Consider the following 20,273-nt stretch of genomic DNA (forward strand, 5'->3'; position numbering starts at 1 on the left):
TTCAACTCTATATATATCAACCAAAAACTTATTTTGTTTACAATACCTGTTGTATGTCGCCATAAGTGCTTTATTGGTCGAGACGGCTATATGTCCATATCAAACTTGCGCAATAGATACAAACTCAGTATTTGTGTATTTTGTTCGGTTCTGCCCCTTGAGTTAATATATTTACTCATGTCAATCAAGCCCTGGAACAAACTTTTTACTCTGGCTGTCACCTATTGTCAAATAATTAATATCCATGTCCACACTAGACTCAGGTAAAATTACATAACCACCTGGTCAGTAATGATATTGTATGCCTTAGGTCTTTAAAAACCCATGCTATACGATGGTCAATTGCTGCATTTATTAAATAGCACTAATTAGCTCCAAAACTGTTTTGACCAATTAAAATAAATGTGACACTCACTATGAGCTAGGACAAGGAAATAAAGATACACGAAAACTTTCAAAAACCTCACCAACACACCAACCACAACAAAGCACCCAAAACAGTATTAAAACTGGTCTGAAGTCATTAAGTTTTGGTCTCAAATTATAAAGTTTGTATTCTGGGTAATGCTGAATCACTATCTTCCAATATATCATAGTTTATATAAACATGGTATATAATAGTTACCATAGTTACCATATAAATGTATGTTTATAAACTTATCCTCAAAGTAGTCTCATAGACAAGGCTGTTCTATAACGCAACAAAGATATTTTGGAGGAAAGTAGAGCAAAAGTAGCGTACACATGATATTTTTACACTTTTATACAACACATGACACAGCGTCAACTTTGTGAATCGATATGTCAGGAGTAATAAGTCTTTTCAGTATTTATCAATATAACAGCTGGAATGTTAGTACATATATAAAAATGAACAAGTAGACGTTTCTAACTAAATTTGTATTTTGTCCTCGAAAATCGACAGCAGAAGGATAATCAGAATGCCGATAAGGATTCCAATGTTGTGATAAATAATTGTTCTCATGCGGCCAGCTCCGGATTTGATAAGTTCTGGAATCTGAAAAATAGAAGTAACTTAAGAATTTTGAAAGACTCCCATAAGCAAAATTACTTTTTGGAAAGATTTCAGATATCTCCTTGTTTTTATTTTTTATTATTTTTTTATTATTCGTTTTAGTGATTTGGAAAGTTTAGTTTTCAACGAAATTGTTTATTATATATATTAAAAGCTTCTTTGGTAACAATACGTGTTTCCATATTTTGTCAAGCATGGATTTAAAAAATAATAATGTACCCAGAGTTACCCCCCATTGCGGCACTCATTTGAAAGTTTTGTACGGACGGGACAGGACGGATGGGTATGAGCAATTCTTATCTCCATTTCATGGTGGGACATATGTATTAAATTATTGTTATATAATCTTACACTTAAAACCTTTTTCTACTGTGTCTTTTTCTGTTTTTCTTTTCCCGATATCCCGAGTTTTTACAGTTAATACCACTTATCGGCTGTGATATCTTACCATGTCGGCCATTGCGATGTACAAGAAGAGTCCTGCTGCTATAGAATATATCCACTGACTGGCTCCAGCATCTTTTGATAGCGATACTCCAATATAGAAACCGAGCAGTGCCGTCAGTGATGACATCAAATTCGCAAATAGTGCCATCTTAAAGCTCAGCCCATTTTTCATTAAGATAGCAAAATCACCTGAGAAAGACAAAGATTTATATGATCAAACACTTCATATATAATCAAAAAATATAAATATATCAAATAAATTGTGTCAGTAAAAGGGTATATTAAGGGCAGGTCCTTTTTTAAGTTGAAGTATGCATCTTTTTAAAATAGCAGCAATGTAGAAATCAATCATTTCGGGGGTGTCAAGATATTAAAATCATGGGGTAAAGTACCATACACCGTCGATTAATCCCATCTTTCGAGGATACTTGCGATAATTGGCGATAAAACGTACTTTACTTACGTCAATTCTTTATCTCGAAACTGACGCACTGTATTCATTTTTTGTTATTTGTTTCATTTGATTTCTCCTATTATTTCAACTCAAGGTTTTTACAGAAACAAACTGGTTAACAACCAAACTAGGTGATTAACTGTATATGTGTAGTACATACTAATGTTTCGGTCGAAAATGCACTCCGGCATGGTCATGATTAAAAAATCGAGTTGTAAATATGTTGAGGCACATATTTAGAACATTAGAAAATCTACCTAGTTCCTGTGGCAACTCGTGACAAATAATGGCCAGAGTTGTAGATATGCCTTCCAAAATGCTGCTGTTGAAGGAGGCCGCTACAGCAAGCCCGTCCGTAAAGTTGTGAATAGCGTCCCCAATTACAATCATAACTACGATCGGCTTCAACCCTGTAAAAACTGATCAAAATCATATTTGGTGTAAATAGCTGATGATCAAATTCAGATTAAATCGAATGTATAAACAATTCAATGGCTATTGAAAGTGTTTTTTTTCTGAAATTCGAATTTACCGACAAGTATGTCGAAAACATATATAAGGCAACATAATTAAAAAGAATTTTGCAAAATTTCAAGGTATAACATGATTGTGATGGTCAGGTGTTATTAATCTTATCAATACCATGTACCATTAAGTTATAAAAGTTGTTATTATACCTCACTTAGAATATTCTGATTGGATTGAACTTAATCACATGATATTGAATAAGTTAGATATTTCCCCGAAATTGGAAGGCGAGGGAAATAACCCCCGAGGGAAATAACCTCAGGGAAGATCCGCAGATGACCGGAAGTTGACGCCATTTCCAACGTCAACCAACAATGGCAAAGCTGTTGCAGCAATGTTGGGAAATATCTTCACGAGTTCTTTTAGCAGAGATGTTTTTTTCCGGTTTTCGATTTTGTTCGGTATAAAAAAATAATTATGTCCCTATGTGTCGGGATACATCTCCCTAGAGAAAATAACTCTTTCCAGGGAGACAATTCTGGATTTATTCCTCCACAGAGGGCCATAATTATATATTGTTAGGTTCATGACGTTTCTGTCACCTACGTTATTTCAATTAAGAATAAACTTTTACTATGTGTGTATACCTTAAGTAGTTTTTATCATAAACAGACATCGACAAAATCATGAACTATGAATATTTTGAATACCAATACCTTATCTGGAAGGAATATAACACTACAAGCCTAGGTATTGCGATAAAAGTGCTATGAACATGTGCTGGTCCCTGCAGCATATTGACATCGTATGACACCTTACCGGAAATATTAACAGTTTACTTCATTAACTGACTAAAAACAAGTGTGCGACTATCATTGGACCTACAGTTGGAGGATTTCTTGATTTCTTCTTTCGGAGTCTCAATTGTAGCGGTGGATTGGTGATTCTGAAAACAAAACATGAAAATGGTTTTAATGGAACGAATGTGTGTTTAGATAAATAAATACATGTACGATGACAAATATGACATTCAGTTCTAAGATTCAAATGTAAAAGCAAATGTTCGCACCATATTTCTTATACATACATGTAGGATGAGTCTTATATCTGTAACAAGTCATTCACAACATAAGACCTATCCGTTATTTTGTTTCATAAGTTGAAATAACTAATCTTTTGTATTCAATAAGACAATCAAATATGTTTTAAGTCAACGGAATAAGTATAAAACAACGGTTTAAAGGACTTACATATTGATTATGTGCAGATTTTTAAAAAAAATGCTGTTGTCGATTTCAATCACTTCTATGATGAATTAGTTTAAAATCAGATAGATCTTCGACCAATCTAAACATTTACATAAGGGGGAAGAAGCAAGCTATACACAAAGTTGATTCTTCTGTCATCCCGGCGTATAAAACAGAAGGTATATCTGATCTACTGAACACACAGGCTACAATTCCAAAGCAGATGTAATAAAGCTGTTCTACTGTAATAGGTAAAGCGATAAGAAATTCATTCCAGACGTATATAATGAGTTTATGTTAATGCAGGGTTTCGGTCAAAACATAAACCATCCTAATACATAATTTCGTATGTGTTATAGTATGTATATGATCTACGATGCAGACGGCTAGGTTGTAGTAGTATTAAAAGTATGACGGGCAACAAGACTACTTTACATCGGTACTGACTCTTAATTCAGTTTAGTTTGCCCCGATGCTGAACGGATAACAGAATTAAAAAATACAAACAAATGCAAAAATATGATTTATAAAACAGTAAATAAACGATAACAGAGGGCACAACCGAAACACATATACAATTCAGGTATGTAGAAATGATTCAGAAACTTGGCGCATTTTCTTACACTTTAAAAATTAAAGTAAGGTAGATTTATGTAGAACATCATCGATACAATATGGCTACTATGTGTTAAAACCTCTCATTTTCGTAAGCAGAACACAGTAAAATAAAAATTCCATGCTGGTAATTGATGTACGAATATAACTCATGCCAATTGTTAGATAGGGTTGACCATGAGAAAGGTCAACTGGGAAGTGTATTTTTAGCTCACCAGTTTCTTTACAACATAATGACATGCCGTGTGTGTTTTTGATGTTATGTTTGTCGTAACTAAGAGGAATAACCTTCTGTTTATTGTTGTCTGGACACAAAAAAAGTGTCGCCTTCCCGACAAAAGGATTCCATTATACAGTCTACGTGCATCCTAATATGCATCAGTCTATCTAGTTCTTAATGACGAATACGCTGTGACATAATCAGCAAAAGTGAAGCAACTACTAACACCATCAAACGGATAACCGCCCTACCGGTATGTCGTCAAGGGCGTTGGCTGTTACGTAATAGGTTTGGCCTTTATTCTTTATTTTTATCCTTGTCAATAGATTTGTAATAAATAACAACAATCGATCGCAATGGAGCCAATAAATACCAGTGAAATATGCCTTAGGTAACAATGATATTAATTTTAAAAAAATAGTTGGATACGACATAATATTATGCAGATAATCTAAAAACGCTTTGATTTATTTTTTTGGTATTTTAGTATCAGTACATACACAATGCGTTATGAAAATTAAAGGTTATGTATTATGATTGGTAAAGCCTACAAAACAAAATACAACACACACACAGGAATAAACAACCCACTTCATCTTAGAAATAGCAATATACGTATTCCAACATTGTTAGTGTGCATTTTACTCCTGTTAATGTTCCATTGACCAAAACAAATCAACATTTTCGAGCGGTTACATGTATCACTATCACCCAACTCCCTAAAATAATATCTTCTTATCAGATGCAATATATTTACACAAATGACATTATTTATTCATTAGTAATTCTTAAGCAATCGTCTATGTTTATGCCGGTAATACCTTTATGTCAAGAGAAAACCCGATTCTGCTTTTAAACTTTAGGACTGCCAGAAACATCAAACAGTGAAGATAATGAATCAGGTAAAAATGCACGCCCCACGGTCAATGGTCGTCCATCAACGCCTAGGGAGAAGTATCGGACGATTTATCACGGTAACTGCGACCTTGACACCTAGTGAAAACTCCCCAAGTTGTCTGTATACATTTATAGTGTTAGACATAACATATCAGGCTTAACACAATGTTCTATGTAATGTGGTCTTTATGTCATATCATGGGGAATTAGATAGGAAATAATGATTAATGTGTAAAGTATTCTATAAGTTATAATTGGCATGTAGAATCAAAACACATAATGATTAATGTGTAATTATTTCTTTATGTAATGTGTGCTATGTAAAATCAAACAAATAATGATTAATGTGTAATGTTTTCTTTATGTAATGTGTGTCATGTAGAATAAACACATAATGATTAATGTTATGTAATGTGTGCATGTAAATAAAAATAATGATAGTGTAATGTTTTATGTAATGTGTGTCATGTAGAATCTAAACAAGTAATGATTAATGTGTAATGTTTAATGTAATGTGTGTCATGTAGAATCAAACAAGTAATGATTATGTGTAATGTTTTTATGTAATGTGTGTCATGTAGAATCAAAACAAGTAATGATTAATGTGTAAAGTTATTATATGTAATGTGTGTCATGTAGAATCAAAACAAGTAATGATTAATGTGTAATGTTTATTATATGTAATGTGTGTCATGTAGAATCAAAACAAGTAATGATTAATGTGTAATGTTATTATATGTAATGTGTGTCATGTAGAATCAAAACAAGTAATGATTAATGTGTAATGTTATTATATGTAATGTGTGTCATGTAGAATCAAAACAAGTAATGATTAATGTGTAATGTCTTATTATATGTAATGTGTGTCATGTAGAATCAAACACACATAATGATTGATGTTTTATGTTATTATATGTAATGTGTGTCATGTAGAATCAAAACAAGTAATGATTAATGTGTAATGTTATTATATGTAATGTGTGTCATGTAGGATAAAAACAAATAATGATTAATGTGTAATGTCATTATATGTAATGTGTGTCATGTAGGATAAAAACAAATAATGATTAATGTGTAATGTTATTATATGTAATGTGTGTCATGTAGAATAAAAACAAATAATGTTTAATGTGTAATGTTTTTATATGTAATAGGTGTCATGTAGAATCTAAACAAACAATGATCTTTTTTTATTTTTTCTATATGCATGTAATGTGTCATGAAGAATCAAACAAATATCATTATACTCGTAAGTAACATCTGGCTGCATTAAATTGATTGAACTTAGTCTATTAGAATGGAGTATTGCATTCATGAATTGTTGACTCAAAATCATATTATTGTTATGTCTGAAATAAGCGAGAGACACGATGATTCTGCACTCCGATTTATGTGTTAGATCACAGCATAAAGATTACCTGCTCATTACGATCACTCTCTGGGGGTTCCAAATTACCAACTCTAACAGCAGTCATTCTCTGTATAAATACGCTTACATGTATCATTTTTCACTTATTCAGAACCAATAAAAGAAATATTCCATAGCCATATATATGAAGGAATATGGCTAATAGATAATGATTGTATCAGTTGAATAAGATAATCATTCATGTATGCCTTAGCATCAAGAAATAAGACCACCAGTGTAATTTGTTATACAGTGTTTATTTATAAAAATGCATTTGTGAATATAAAAATATGCTGTTCAACTCACCTCGTCAAGCTTTCGGAATGTTTCTAGTTTGTTGTCACCAATTCCATTGCCTACATTCTCTAACATGTCTGTCTTTGAATTTTCCTGCAGAAAGAAAAAAATATATACATATGAATATACATATAAATCAAACGAATACCGACTTCGAAACATATTTCATACAAACATCTACACTCACTTCAACATGATGATTGGAGAAACTGAATGGAGTAGGACAAAACCGACAAATGTAAATAATGATCAAGATCCAATTTATGTCACAGCTTACTCCTCTTTTTTATATGATTGGCTTAACTTCCTATTATGAGATGGGGTCATTAAAGGACGATCTCCTCTGTATGTGATGTGTTTCTAGTATAGATGTGGATGTATTGTGAGGCTGTGATATATTCGGACGGTAAGAATTTGCAGGTGACATAAGATTAATAAACCAATCATTTATTTAGTATGACATCATAGTGTCAGCTGCTAATCAAATATTCTACAGAAAAGTATCACAAACAATTCAGTTTTTGTGAACACAAATCGCATGTATAATAAATAAAGCGGGCATTTGAAAAGGAACAGCAGCATCAAAACCAACATAGCATATAACGCATAAATAAAAATGATAACTTTTGGATTGACTTGTTTGGATTACTGCCAAAGCACCTAATTAGTGTCTGTTAACCAAGATATTTATTTATTGAAGTTTTGAAATCATCAACAGAATTTCTCGCTTGAGTAAACAAATAATTATTACAGTAAACGACAGAAGAAACAGGTGTACAATCAAAGAAATATTATGTCATTTTTATCATAGTTATCGAGCGATCATGGGTTTAAATCCATTACAGTTGATACCGCGGGTACAACAAGGAATGCTAATTTATATCATGAATGTTTAGCAGTATGGTAAGAGATTCAAGTTAATTTCATTTCGTATTATAAAGTGTAGCAGTTAGGGATCCCAATAAATTTTGTTTTATACGATAGATGGAGTAAGAAAGAAACATTGTAATCTTTATCAAACATATTTAGGTTAAATAGTTGTTAAATATTTTACTGTTGCGATGAACTACCGATCTCCACATACATTATACGGACTGACAGACGACATCAGAAAGAAACATTATAATCTTTATCTTAGGTTAAATATTTGTTAAATATTTAACTGTTGCGATGAACTACCGATCTCCACATACATAATACGGAATGACAGACGACATAAGACAGAAACATTATAATCTTTATCATTGGTTAAATATTTTAAATATGATTGCTAGCTTAAAAATGCTCCATATTAAATATTGATGTTTTAGAACCCACACTGCTTTAACAAAGGGAATATAGAGTAGAAACTGTGTGCCATTCTACCACTGTAGTTGAGCTGGACGTTAATTATGGAAATGTACACTTCATTAGATAATGAATTTAACTTTATCAAACGTGTGTATTATTACATTAATGATAGCATAAATCTTACTTCAAATGCTTGCGGAAATATAATATAATCCTAATTTATATCGGAGAACAGGTGTTTTATTCTAGTCATGTATATGCTATCATAAATGTGTCACAGAATGTTATGAACACTTCACAGATGCAGTAGCATAATAAACATATTTCATAATTCATTTAACACACATGCTTTAAATGACAATGCTTGTATCTCGGCAATTATTCAAAACCGTAATATATGATAAATGAAAGAGAAAATTAATTATTTCAGAAACAGTCTTTCTAAACAGATACGCCTTTGGTGACTTAAATGTGTTTGGTCATACCTGTACGCCATTGTTCACATAGGGTGTGTGTACAAGTGACAATTATCGGGACTTGGCATGGTGGTACCAGCGCTATCTCGATTCATGTCTTCTTCGGAAACACAAATGCATAATGTTTTAGAACATGAAACGCAAAAATTATATTTCTTTATCAGTGACGTATTGAAACGGCGTGAATCAATATTAAACGGCACTGGCTTCAATAAAAGAATACAAAAGACAAGTTACCTTATTAAATTTAAAGAACATTTATTATAAAATTGCTGGTACATGTAACTTGCCTCTTGTGATGATAATGTTCATCGGAGAGAAACAGAGAAAAACAATGGAAAGGAGAGGAAAAAGAAGAATAAAACCTTGTACTATATTGAGCAGAAAGCACTATCATACATTGGATAAGTTTTGAATAGGCTTAAAATTTTATGTATGTTAGATTCTCTATTCACGGAATACTGGCTATAGAATAGTGAGCATTGCGCCATGCCCGAGATCAGTAGAGATAGTGTTCCATTAATGTGTCACCATTACCGAGTAGACAGTATGGTTGCTAGGCGTTGCCATAGATACTTACTCCATTTAAGTGTAGTGTGGCCATGATAACCTCCAGCATATAAAAGGCGTAGATACCTGTTGACAAACAAGACTAGATTTTAGGTAAAACCATTTGTTATTCTGTATTTGCATATAAAATTGTTATATGTCTTTGCTGGTAGGTACTAATTTGACGCCATGTTTTTGTGAGCGTAATGGCAGACATTTCAGAGAAATGGACGTGAATTTCACAAAATAATGAATGTCACAATCGATCCCTACACACATTTGGGGTAACTCTGCAAAATGCAAAGTCAGGAATATCAGGCAACTGCATTTATGTTCCGAAAACACGCGCATTTGATTTATTAAAGTGACTACATAAGCAAACAATAAACCAATTATTAACTAAATAACATACTATACCATCTTTCCGAATGAAATGGTTAGTATCGCTTAATCCCTTACTTCTTTACTCTCCTTTTAGGGTATTGATTTTAGAAGACTTGAGAAGTCCTCTTTTCTAATAAATACAATACCACTCAGTAGTTTAAGGGTGTACTGAGAAGTCAAAATTTTCTTGTATTAAACTTTTTTTCTCATACATATTTTTGGAAAAAGGACTTTATACCATAGAAGAAAAGTGAAGAAAACATATGTCCGTGTGCTCGTTTATGAGCTTTTGTCACTCAAAAATACCTAGTTGACAAAATACTGTATTTTATGGGAATTTTTTTTTCCGTTTTCACCATGCATATACACAAGAGATTACAGTAATAATTTCCTATTGAGGAGTTTGATATGTATAGGTGTTTACAAAATTCATTTCCCAGTGGTCTTCTTTAAATATATACTAGTTATGATTAATAAGTCTCATTTCTTTTCTCAGAATAACATTATATGCTACCCCTAAATTTTAAGCTACAAAATAACTAGTTCGACCATTTCTGCCAATTTTAACCCTTCATAGAAAAAGTTCTGGTTTTGAATGTTTGTAAATATATTGCATATCTTTTTCTAAATCAGGCAGAAAAATACGATGGCCGAGAGCGGCCTGCCATTATTTTTTACAAAATAAAAATGTCATGACACTTTTTAGTCGAAAAGTGTAGGGCAAATATTTTTTTAATAAAAAAAAATCTGTCATGACACTTTTAAGTCAAAAATTGTCGGGCAAATATTTTTTTAATAAAAAAAAATCTGTCATGACACTTTTTGACTTAAAAGTGTCATGACAGATTTTTTTTTAGGTTTAATCGGCAGGATTAAGTTGATGAAAGGCGGCAAACAACAGTATTTATCACAACATGAAATGGGAAAAATAATAATTGAATGTTACACTATAATGTACGTCAAATAGGACGCTTTTTACAATGCATATTGTGATTTCATATGTTATTAACCAACATTACACTTCTACACTTACTTACCGTAGTGCTTAGAGTACCAGACAATAAAAACTAACAAGTCATTCAAGTGTAATCAATCGTTACAGGAGACTCTGGTGGTAAGTATATGTTTAATTATAGGGAACTATGCTACAAATATATTATTTCAATAATGTTACTAGCATCACTCATTTAATAGTTAAAGATATTTTGGATACTGAGTAACATTTCTCCAGATATACATTCAGAAGTAAAACGATAACATAGCATGAAATATTACACCTACACGCTAAGAAAGTTCAAATTTCTACTTTTCATTTTGTTAATCAGCATTGTGTAAATATTCTCTCATCTCATTGTCAATCCGTTAGGTATAGTACGATTTATGACCGGAATTATCATTTTATCCATTTCATGTTGTGATAAATACTGTTGTTTGCCGCCTTTCATCAACTTAATCCTGCCTATTAAACCTGAGAACAGAACACCTTCGGTGCTGTATCAAATTGACATTCCTCTCATTCCTCTACCTCACAGTAAAAAATGTGTCATGACACTTTTTGACTTAAAAGTGTCATGACAGATTTTTTTTTTTATTAAAAAATATTTGACCGACACTTTTCGCCTAAAAAGTGTCATGACATTTTTATTTTATAAAAAAATAATGGCAGGCCGCTCTCGGCCATCGTAGAAAAATGGGGAGTCCGTGTGCTTACATTTTTGCCCCATTTAAATATTTTGTTATTTTTCAATATTTCAGAGTAAAAAAATAAAAGTACTAAAAATACCATTAAATGCAAAAATAAAGTGACAAAAGTGTATCATTTCACGTATTAATGTTCAATGTTTTAATTTCCACGAACTAGTTAAGATTTACAGCAAAAAATAGCTCGATACAGCTAAAAATGGCGCATTGATGATTTAAGTAAAAAATTTAAGAAAAAAATGCAAACAACAGTATTTATCACAACATGAAATGGAAAAATGATAATTGAATGTTACACTATAATGTAAGCTTAGAGTACCAGACAATAAAAACTAACAAGTCATTCAAGTGTAATCAATCGTTACAGGAGACTCTGGTGGTAAGTATATGTTTAATTATAGGGAACTATGCTACAAATATATTATTTCAATAATGTTACTAGCATCACTCATTTAATAGTTAAAGATATTTTGGATACTGAGTAACATTTCTCCAGATATACATTCAGAAAAAACAGATAACATAGCATGAAATATTACACCTACACGCTAAGAAAGTTCAAATTTCTACTTTTCATTTTGTTAATCAGCATTGTGTAAATATTCTCTCATCTCATTGTCAATCCGTTAGGTATAGTACGATTTATGACCGGAATTATCATTTTATCCATTTCATGTTGTGATAAATACTGTTGTTTGCCGCCTTTCATCAACTTAATCCTGCCGATTAAACCTGAGAACAGAACACCTTCGGTGCTGTATCACATTGACATTCCTCTCATTCCTCTACCACACAGTAAAAAATGTGTCATGACACTTTTTGACTTAAAAGTGTCATGACAGATTTTTTTTTTATTAAAAAATATTTGACCGACACTTTTCGCCTAAAAAGTGTCATGACATTTTTATTTTATAAAAAAAATAATGGCAGGCCGCTCTCGGCCATCGTAGAAAAATGGGGAGTCCGTGTGCTTACATTTTTGCCCCATTTAAATATTTGTTATTTTTCAATATTTCAGAGTAAAAAAATATAAAAGTACTAAAAATACCATTAAATGCAAAAATAAAGTGACAAAAGTGTATCATTTCACGTATTAATGTTCAATGTTTTAATTTCCACGAACTAGTTAAGATTTACAGCAAAAAATAGCTAGATACAACTAAAAACATCGCGCATTGATGATTTAAGTAAAAAATTTAAGAAAAATGAACTCAAATTTTGCTTCTTCTCAAAATGAAAAAAGACATTTTTTAAAAATGGGCCGCCAAATGGGCTATTTCTTAAAATCACTGTCCAAAAAAAATCTACTGAAAATAGAAATGTATTTTTTGACAAAATTGATTAATTTTGTTTGAAAATCACGTAACTTATTTGATCTATGTCGAAACGAAACTCTAATGGGACTGAAACCTCATAGAATCCACCGTTAAATAATTATGGTTCATTCATTTATATCCACAAGGCGCATTCCCATTTAAAACCAAAATAACTTCTTTGTACTTCCTGTTTGCTATGTCTAAGGTATATCTATTATCACAACTACCTGACGTCACGGCGTCTTTTCAGATAGATAAATATCTCAGTAGCTCACAGAAGTATGAACTTTCATCAATTTATTTTCCCAGAAATATTCACATTTACAATCAAACTATCAGAGAAGATATTTAAAATTCTTTGTATACATATTTACCATCACAACTACCTGACGTCACGACGTGTTGCATTGTTCAAATTCCTTCTTTGTACTCAATCATTTAACTAAAAAGCCCTTAGGCTTATAGGTACAAAATATGTATACATATGTATAATAACATTTGTAGATATGTTTACAATGCAGTTTAGATAGTGGAGAATGACATCAAATACAAAATTCGCTATACAATAAAATAACGTAATATCAACTTTGACATACAAGTATGACAAGATATATGTATTTTGATCATCGTCTCTTTAAAACTAAATAAAAGTATTTCCCTATATTAGAAAAGTCTCTGACATTTATTATACTGCAGCTTTACCCGCCTTTGATGGCAGGGGTGAATTTTAACATGATGAATGTATGTGCATACATTACGTCTTTTTCTTAGAACATTACAAAGCAATGCATTACACTAATAAAACATGGGGTAATTCACACTCACAAACACATGACGTAACATATAATATCTTACCCGTGAGAGCCAATAACAATATGTAAATACGGAGTTGTTTTATACCATTTTTCGCACACTTTAATCCTGTGTGTAATCTTACCTATGACGACGACCAGACAGTACCAGACGTAAGGCTCCACGTGAAACCCTTCACCGTGCTCATCATGGTCATCATCCTCATGGGTTTCGTTACCCGAATGTTCTTCATCTTCATGGTCATCGTGATGACTGTGTAGACCAAGAGCCTAAAATAGCAATATTCATCATTGATGGTGATGTGTTGATGTTAATATGGTGTTATATTAACCTGCGGTTATAATTGACATTGATGTTGGACTTTTTTCAGGTCACTATGGTGTTATATTAACCTCCGATGATAACATACATTGATGTTGGACCTTGTTCAGGTCACTATGGTGTTATATCAACCTGCGGTTATAATTGACATTGATGTTGGACCTTTTTCAGGTCACTATGGTGTTATATTAACCTACGATGATAATAAACATCCTGATAGACTTTTGTTGAGATCACTAAGGTGTTATATTAACCTGGCTAAAGAATCAACATTTTGTATAATTTACCCTTTACTATTAAGTTATCATTAAGATAATAAAACAATAATTACCTGTCAAGCTATGTCACTAATTAAAGGTAATATATTCATCAGCCTTTATCGTGGAACTTGAGTAATAAATGTCGACACTTAAATTGTCATTGCTGAGCAGAAATGATTCTGAATTGTTTAAATATAACAAACTGTTATATCATGAAGATATAACACAAAAGGTACCGACGATCATCCAGCAGTTTGTAGGTATGACTGAGAGTATTAATGTGTATTACAAGTTGGTTAAGAATAAGCACCATGATGGCAAGTCTATCATTTAATTAAGTAGTGGTGTCACCATTTTTCATTTTTCAAAATTGTTTGCAAACTGGGTAAATCCGCGCGAATTTGCAAATAACGTATCGGTCAACAAGAGTAGAAATTGGCTCTTAGATTTTACAAAAATAGCTTTATCATACACTGGGTCATATTGTAAATAGACTAGCAGACATATATAATTGTATATAATCAGTAAACCATATAAATAATGTCTCGCCCCGGACAATCTGCCACGCGTTGTAGGCTATATATGGCACAGTGCATAGTCAAGCGCCTAAAATTCCATCAGTCTCTCTCCCATTGTCAGCTGTTGATGATAACACTTGAAGCGTAAAATTCTAGAAAGTAAGTCATATCCCAAATATCCCAAAGCCTTTATCGCTTTCGCTTCCTCAGTCGACTGTCATTTATTTTTCTTGATACTAAAATACAAAGAGGGTAATCACAACTCCTGGTAAGGCCAAAGTAATATGTCTGTTTAGGGTTACATTGGCAAAAAATATTGGGTCGGTAGGTCGGGAGAATTTTTTCTCTTTTTAGTGCCTTTCACTCTAAAATAATGGACGGAACCGGAGTCTGAGATCGAAATCCCGTCTTTTATTTTATTTTTTTCGTATAAAAGTGGGAAAAAATAGGGTCGGGGGTAAAATTAGGGTCGCTCGGGTAACCCGAAACAAACATTTTATTTTTTTTTTGTCTAAAACAAGATTCCTCTTACCTCTGGTATCAGGTGGAGGAGAGCATCTGAGGCCAAAGTGCCGACAGCCAGTCCCATAAACACTGACAAGAGGACGTGGTAGGCATTTTTATGATTCCTGGATATTGGTATCACGAAAACTGCCCCGATAGAACACAGGCAGCAGAGGATATTGGCTAAAGTGCCGTAGCCGTAAACTGTAAGTAAAACAGTACATGATATATTCTTTAAAGTAGATTAATGCCCCACTTCATTCTTTAATGGTATTCAAAATATGCAATTATAGCATTTCACACAGGTCGATACCTGGATAAATAAACACATGAAAATATTCACCTGACTGAAGTCGATATCTGGATGTATTAACACAAGAAAATATTAACCTGACTGAAGTCAATATCTGGATGTATTAACACAAGAAAATATTAACCTGACTGAAGTCGATATCTGGATGTATCAACACAAGAAAATATTCACCTGACTGAAGTCGATATCTGGATGTATCAACACAAGAAAATATTAACCTGACTGAAGTTGATATCTGGATGTATTAACACAAGAAAATATTAACCTGACTGAAGTTGATATCTGAATGTATTAACACAAGAAAATATTAACCTGACTCAAGTCGATATCTGGATGTATTAACACAAGAAAATATTAACCTGACTCAAGTCGATATCTGGATGTATTAACACAAGAAAATATTCACCTGACTGAAGTCGATATCTGGATGTATCAACACAAGAAAATATTAACCTGACTGAAGTCGATATCTGGATGTATCAACACAAGAAAATATTAACCTGACTGAGGTCGATACCTGGATGTATTAACATAAGAAAATATTAACCTGACTGAGGTCGATACCTGGATGATTTAACACAAGAAAATATTAACTTGACTGAGGTCGAAACCTGGATATATCAACACATGAAAATATCAACCTGACTGAAGTCGATTCTTGGATGTTTAAACACAAGAAAATAATATTGACAGACCACTTGGGAATGATTTTAGTTTCCTGGCATAAAGGTGGTCTGTTGAATGATAAATAAGGTTAAACAACGTGAATGATCGTTATCCGAAAGATATGGAAACACAAGGGTACATGGCAAAAAAACTGAAAAAGTTATTTACCTCATTGATAGTATCACAAAAAGACCATATACATGCACCTATACTTACTTTCAGCATCTGTAGGCATCCTGATTTTTCAATTCTGGGGAAGAGAAAAATATAAATATAAGTTTATTTCAAACCAAAGGAGATAATAATTAGGTCTCTATTTAGCAAACACTACGTAAAAAAACTACCAATATTTTGGCATTGAATAACTTTGATCGATAGACACTATATCAGTAATAATTATTTTAAAGGGAATTAAATTAAGTGCAAAGTATATGGATAATAGATTAGAATCACTTAGAAAAAATCTGATGATGGTGGGTTGAATATTAAATCAAAGATGGCTGCCTAATACTTGGGTAACATGTTTGATTTCCTTTTCAATATATATTGAAAAATGGAGCTGCAAGGCAAATATCAATATGCTAATCCTATATTAATTATTACAAGTCTCTAATTAGTAATTCGTGTTGTTTACAAACCCGTGACATTGAGCATCGCATTAAAAGGTGTAACTGCTTGTAAAAATAACTAAACGATGACACATCACTTAACAAAACGACAATGCCCAACCTAAAGGAATGGTTCGTGAACAGTATGGCAGTTACAATGGTTAAAATATTACATTATGATAAATAAATAGACTGGTCCGAAAATGTCCAAAGATGATTACTTTATCTATTCATTTTTTTACAATAATCATACACCTGTTATGATTCATATAATAGTAAAGCAAACAAATAATTTATATACTAATTAAGTAAACCATTTATAATACTGTTAGGTTAAACACCAAACGACCCTACTTATCTATTACGAATTAATGAATGAAATCTGCACAGGTAAAAGTTCACTGAAATGTATCACTGTATCATCTTCGCAGTAAGCCAGTTAAGGCTTGTAAGAAATGATGAAACAGTACATTTAAGTAATTCAGTATATTATTGTGTTAAAGAGTCCATTACTGTCACCACAAAACAAATCCAAATTCGTGTGCAACGCAAATTGGTTGATGCCCCACTGGCCGAAGACTATGCGAAGACATGAACAATTACTTCTCAAGTTGCTTCTCACTTTCTTTTAAGAATCGACAAAAACTTGTATAGTTTCCCATACTGTTGTCTAGATAATTTTCAGTTAGCTACTAGGATTTCACAGCATATAAAAATGTTTGAATCAACGATAACCTTTACTGGGTTTTTTTTCACCACATGACTTTTAATGATAATTCACAAATATTTTTTAGAATCACTTTTATCAATAAGTTATGAAACTAAATATTGAAAACAAAAAGTGAAAAAATAAATTTAAAAAATAACATGGTATTTGAAAGACGTGTTATCAGATGTAAACGTACAGTAAATGTAACAAACAAAGAATGCAGGTGCCCTATCCAGAAACCCTTTTACATATGGTGTTAAATTATGTATGTTTTCTTTATACAATCTTATTAAAAACCGGCCATATCAGTATTGTATAGTAAATATAAATATAGCCCCTAGGCTAAATTAACGAAATTTTAGTACACTGTAGAAATTGAATAGAAAATATTTCCATGGTCAATGGTATTACTGTATATTATTATGTCGTTTACAAAGTTACGTAACACATCATGTAAATAAAAAGGTGATTAATGAACATCAAGGCGTGTGTATACACAAAGTATTACAAATTAGTCTGTGTAGAAAAAAAAAGTTATAATACGAGTTTAAGGTATTAATACGATGTTTGTCAATAGTGTATTTTGGGAACGTTCTTTACACTAGCTAGTTGACTTCAATCGATGAATCCTCACTATACATCAAATGCATTGATTAGTTTACGGACATATTAACTTTATATATAACTCAGGACGTTAATAACCGTACACATTTATTTCTAATTATCAATTCATTAAAACAAATATTAGATGAAAAAATTATCATTACATACAATATGGTCATACTCACATGTAGGTAAACTACATGTTTTTTACAACACCATTTCAATACCAATTTGGATGTCAATGTTTAATATTTTGAAGAAAAAATCAAAGGTTTTGTAATCATTTGTCTAATTTTGTCACAAATAGATTTTAGATTAAAAAAAGAGTTTTCATTAGTTTGGTTTGGTTTGATTAGTTTAACGTCCTATTAACAGCCAGGGTCATTTAAGGACGTGTCAGGTTTGTTGGTGGAGGAAAGCCGGAGAACCCGAAGAAAAACCACCGACCAGCGGTCAGTACCTGACAACTGCCCCACATAGGATTCGAACTCGCGACCCAGAGGTGGAGGGCATGTGGTTATAAGTCGGTACATCTTAACCACTCGGCCACCGCGGCCCCAAGAGTTTTCATTAGTGTCATAGGGAGTTTATAATCTTACTTGACTTGATTGATGTGAAACCGTGGCGTTAAGATACCTTGATGTTATCATAAACACAATTACGTAACGCATGATACCATTTGTACAGGCACTATTCAAAGCTGGATAACTAGAAGTCGTTGTTACCTTGTAGGATAATGATTTCAGTTTACATACGTATTATCATCATAAGTACTAAATGACAATCTAATAGTGTTTCATTTCAACTATAATAGAAGACTTTTAAGGATTTGTTTGCAATATTGATCCTGTGAACATTTGAGTAAATTGATTGATATACATCAATATTTACATTTCCGTTTTTTCTTTGCTGTGCAACCTTATCAACTAGGAAATCGTTCACACTTGTGTAAACGCAGTAGGTTGTCGCGCAAGAATACATACACTGGAACCATGGCAACACCTATCCATATATAGATATAAACATGATTAAAGTTTGCTTGTATCGAACATTTCCATTGGCTTAAACATTTAATTCGGTCCACAAAGGCCAAAAACCAAAAAAGGCCGGTTATAACGTCACTTCTGATTGGCTAAGACAACTGTATAATGGTTTCATAGAAGAAAATAAAGCCCGTTAATGAATTTGGAATTTTGAAGATAACTTTCTATAGTTAAATACATTATAAGGATTAACTTGGATATGTTCTTTTGATATGTTATGGACATATCAAACAAAAACCGTATTATTTTCTAATCATAAACTTTTATTGATTTATAAATTTGTTTTTCAAACTGGGGGGGATATTGTACTATGGCCCATATACAGATACTTATTGGCTCATCTGCATTTACTCGTGTCTCTTCTCATTTATCACTGGCTTAGTTATTCAGACAAATACAAAATCCATCTCAATCATGAAAACAAATCACTTACACAGTCAGACTGTAACATTTTCCTTCTTAAATGTCAATCCATTGCACACGGTTTTTTTATAGTTAGAAATTTGAATAATGTTTGCTATGATAAAAAGTGGTTAACATCAAAACATACATGCATTTCACATTACATAAGCTCTCGCACTAGCACTTGAAGCAATTGTCTAATATGACTATGTTATAGCGTCTTACGTTGGAGGATATTCACCACAATGCAATAAATATGGAGCGTTAATTCTTTAATTTTAGGAGACGAAATATTACGTAAATTACCGTCAATTCAGCCTATGGCAGTAATAAATTACAAACTTACATTAAGATAGATAATGAACACGACTTAAAGTATACATGTATACATGTATATGTACGTGTACTTGTTTACTTGACGATAGGTGTTATTTAAACAATCATTGTATAAACACGTCATGTAAAGCATGATCATAGTAGAATAGTCAAAACATGATAAGCTGTATATATAGCTCAAATGTAGAAAACAACAAACCCATGTAAAACGTGTTTGAGTGAGGAGGCAGTGTCATCACGTTTTTGCTATCACGAATTTGACGACGGACAAATCCGCCTGTAGAGTTATTGGTTAAAGTAACCAGCATAACAACATGTCTGTAAATCACATAATGTCGTTTTTTATACTGTAAAAAGATAACTAATGGCATA

The 20,273-nt window shown here is 32.3% G+C and overlaps 1 protein-coding gene across 7 annotated transcripts in view; it reads right to left on the bottom strand.

The window, feature by feature from the left end:
- Nucleotides 1-883: 883 nt before the first annotated feature.
- The window catches only part of LOC138332251 (zinc transporter ZIP4-like), a 35,169-nt gene continuing 15,779 nt past the window's right edge, over nt 884-20,273 (bottom strand). For 4 of the 7 annotated variants that reach the window (XM_069280265.1, XM_069280267.1, XM_069280268.1 and 1 more), the window contains 10 exons: nt 16,417-16,450; nt 15,250-15,425; nt 13,743-13,887; nt 9,436-9,491; nt 7,099-7,185; nt 6,803-6,862; nt 3,291-3,351; nt 2,195-2,356; nt 1,485-1,672; nt 884-1,018 (listed from right to left, as the gene is read on the bottom strand). In XM_069280265.1, coding sequence (XP_069136366.1) covers nt 893-1,018; nt 1,485-1,672; nt 2,195-2,356; nt 3,291-3,351; nt 6,803-6,862; nt 7,099-7,185; nt 9,436-9,491; nt 13,743-13,887; nt 15,250-15,425; nt 16,417-16,435 — 1,080 coding nt within the window. In that variant the 5' untranslated portion in view covers nt 16,436-16,450 and the 3' untranslated portion in view covers nt 884-892. The remainder of the gene's footprint in view (nt 1,019-1,484; nt 1,673-2,194; nt 2,357-3,290; nt 3,352-6,802; nt 6,863-7,098; nt 7,186-9,435; nt 9,492-13,742; nt 13,888-15,249; nt 15,426-16,416; nt 16,451-20,273) is intronic. The other 3 variants (XM_069280269.1, XM_069280270.1, XM_069280271.1) reach the window with 3 other exon arrangements.

The sequence above is a fragment of the Argopecten irradians genome, chromosome 9 (assembly GCF_041381155.1).
Source record: "Argopecten irradians isolate NY chromosome 9, Ai_NY, whole genome shotgun sequence".
In the NCBI taxonomy this organism is placed as follows: domain Eukaryota; kingdom Metazoa; phylum Mollusca; class Bivalvia; order Pectinida; family Pectinidae; genus Argopecten; species Argopecten irradians.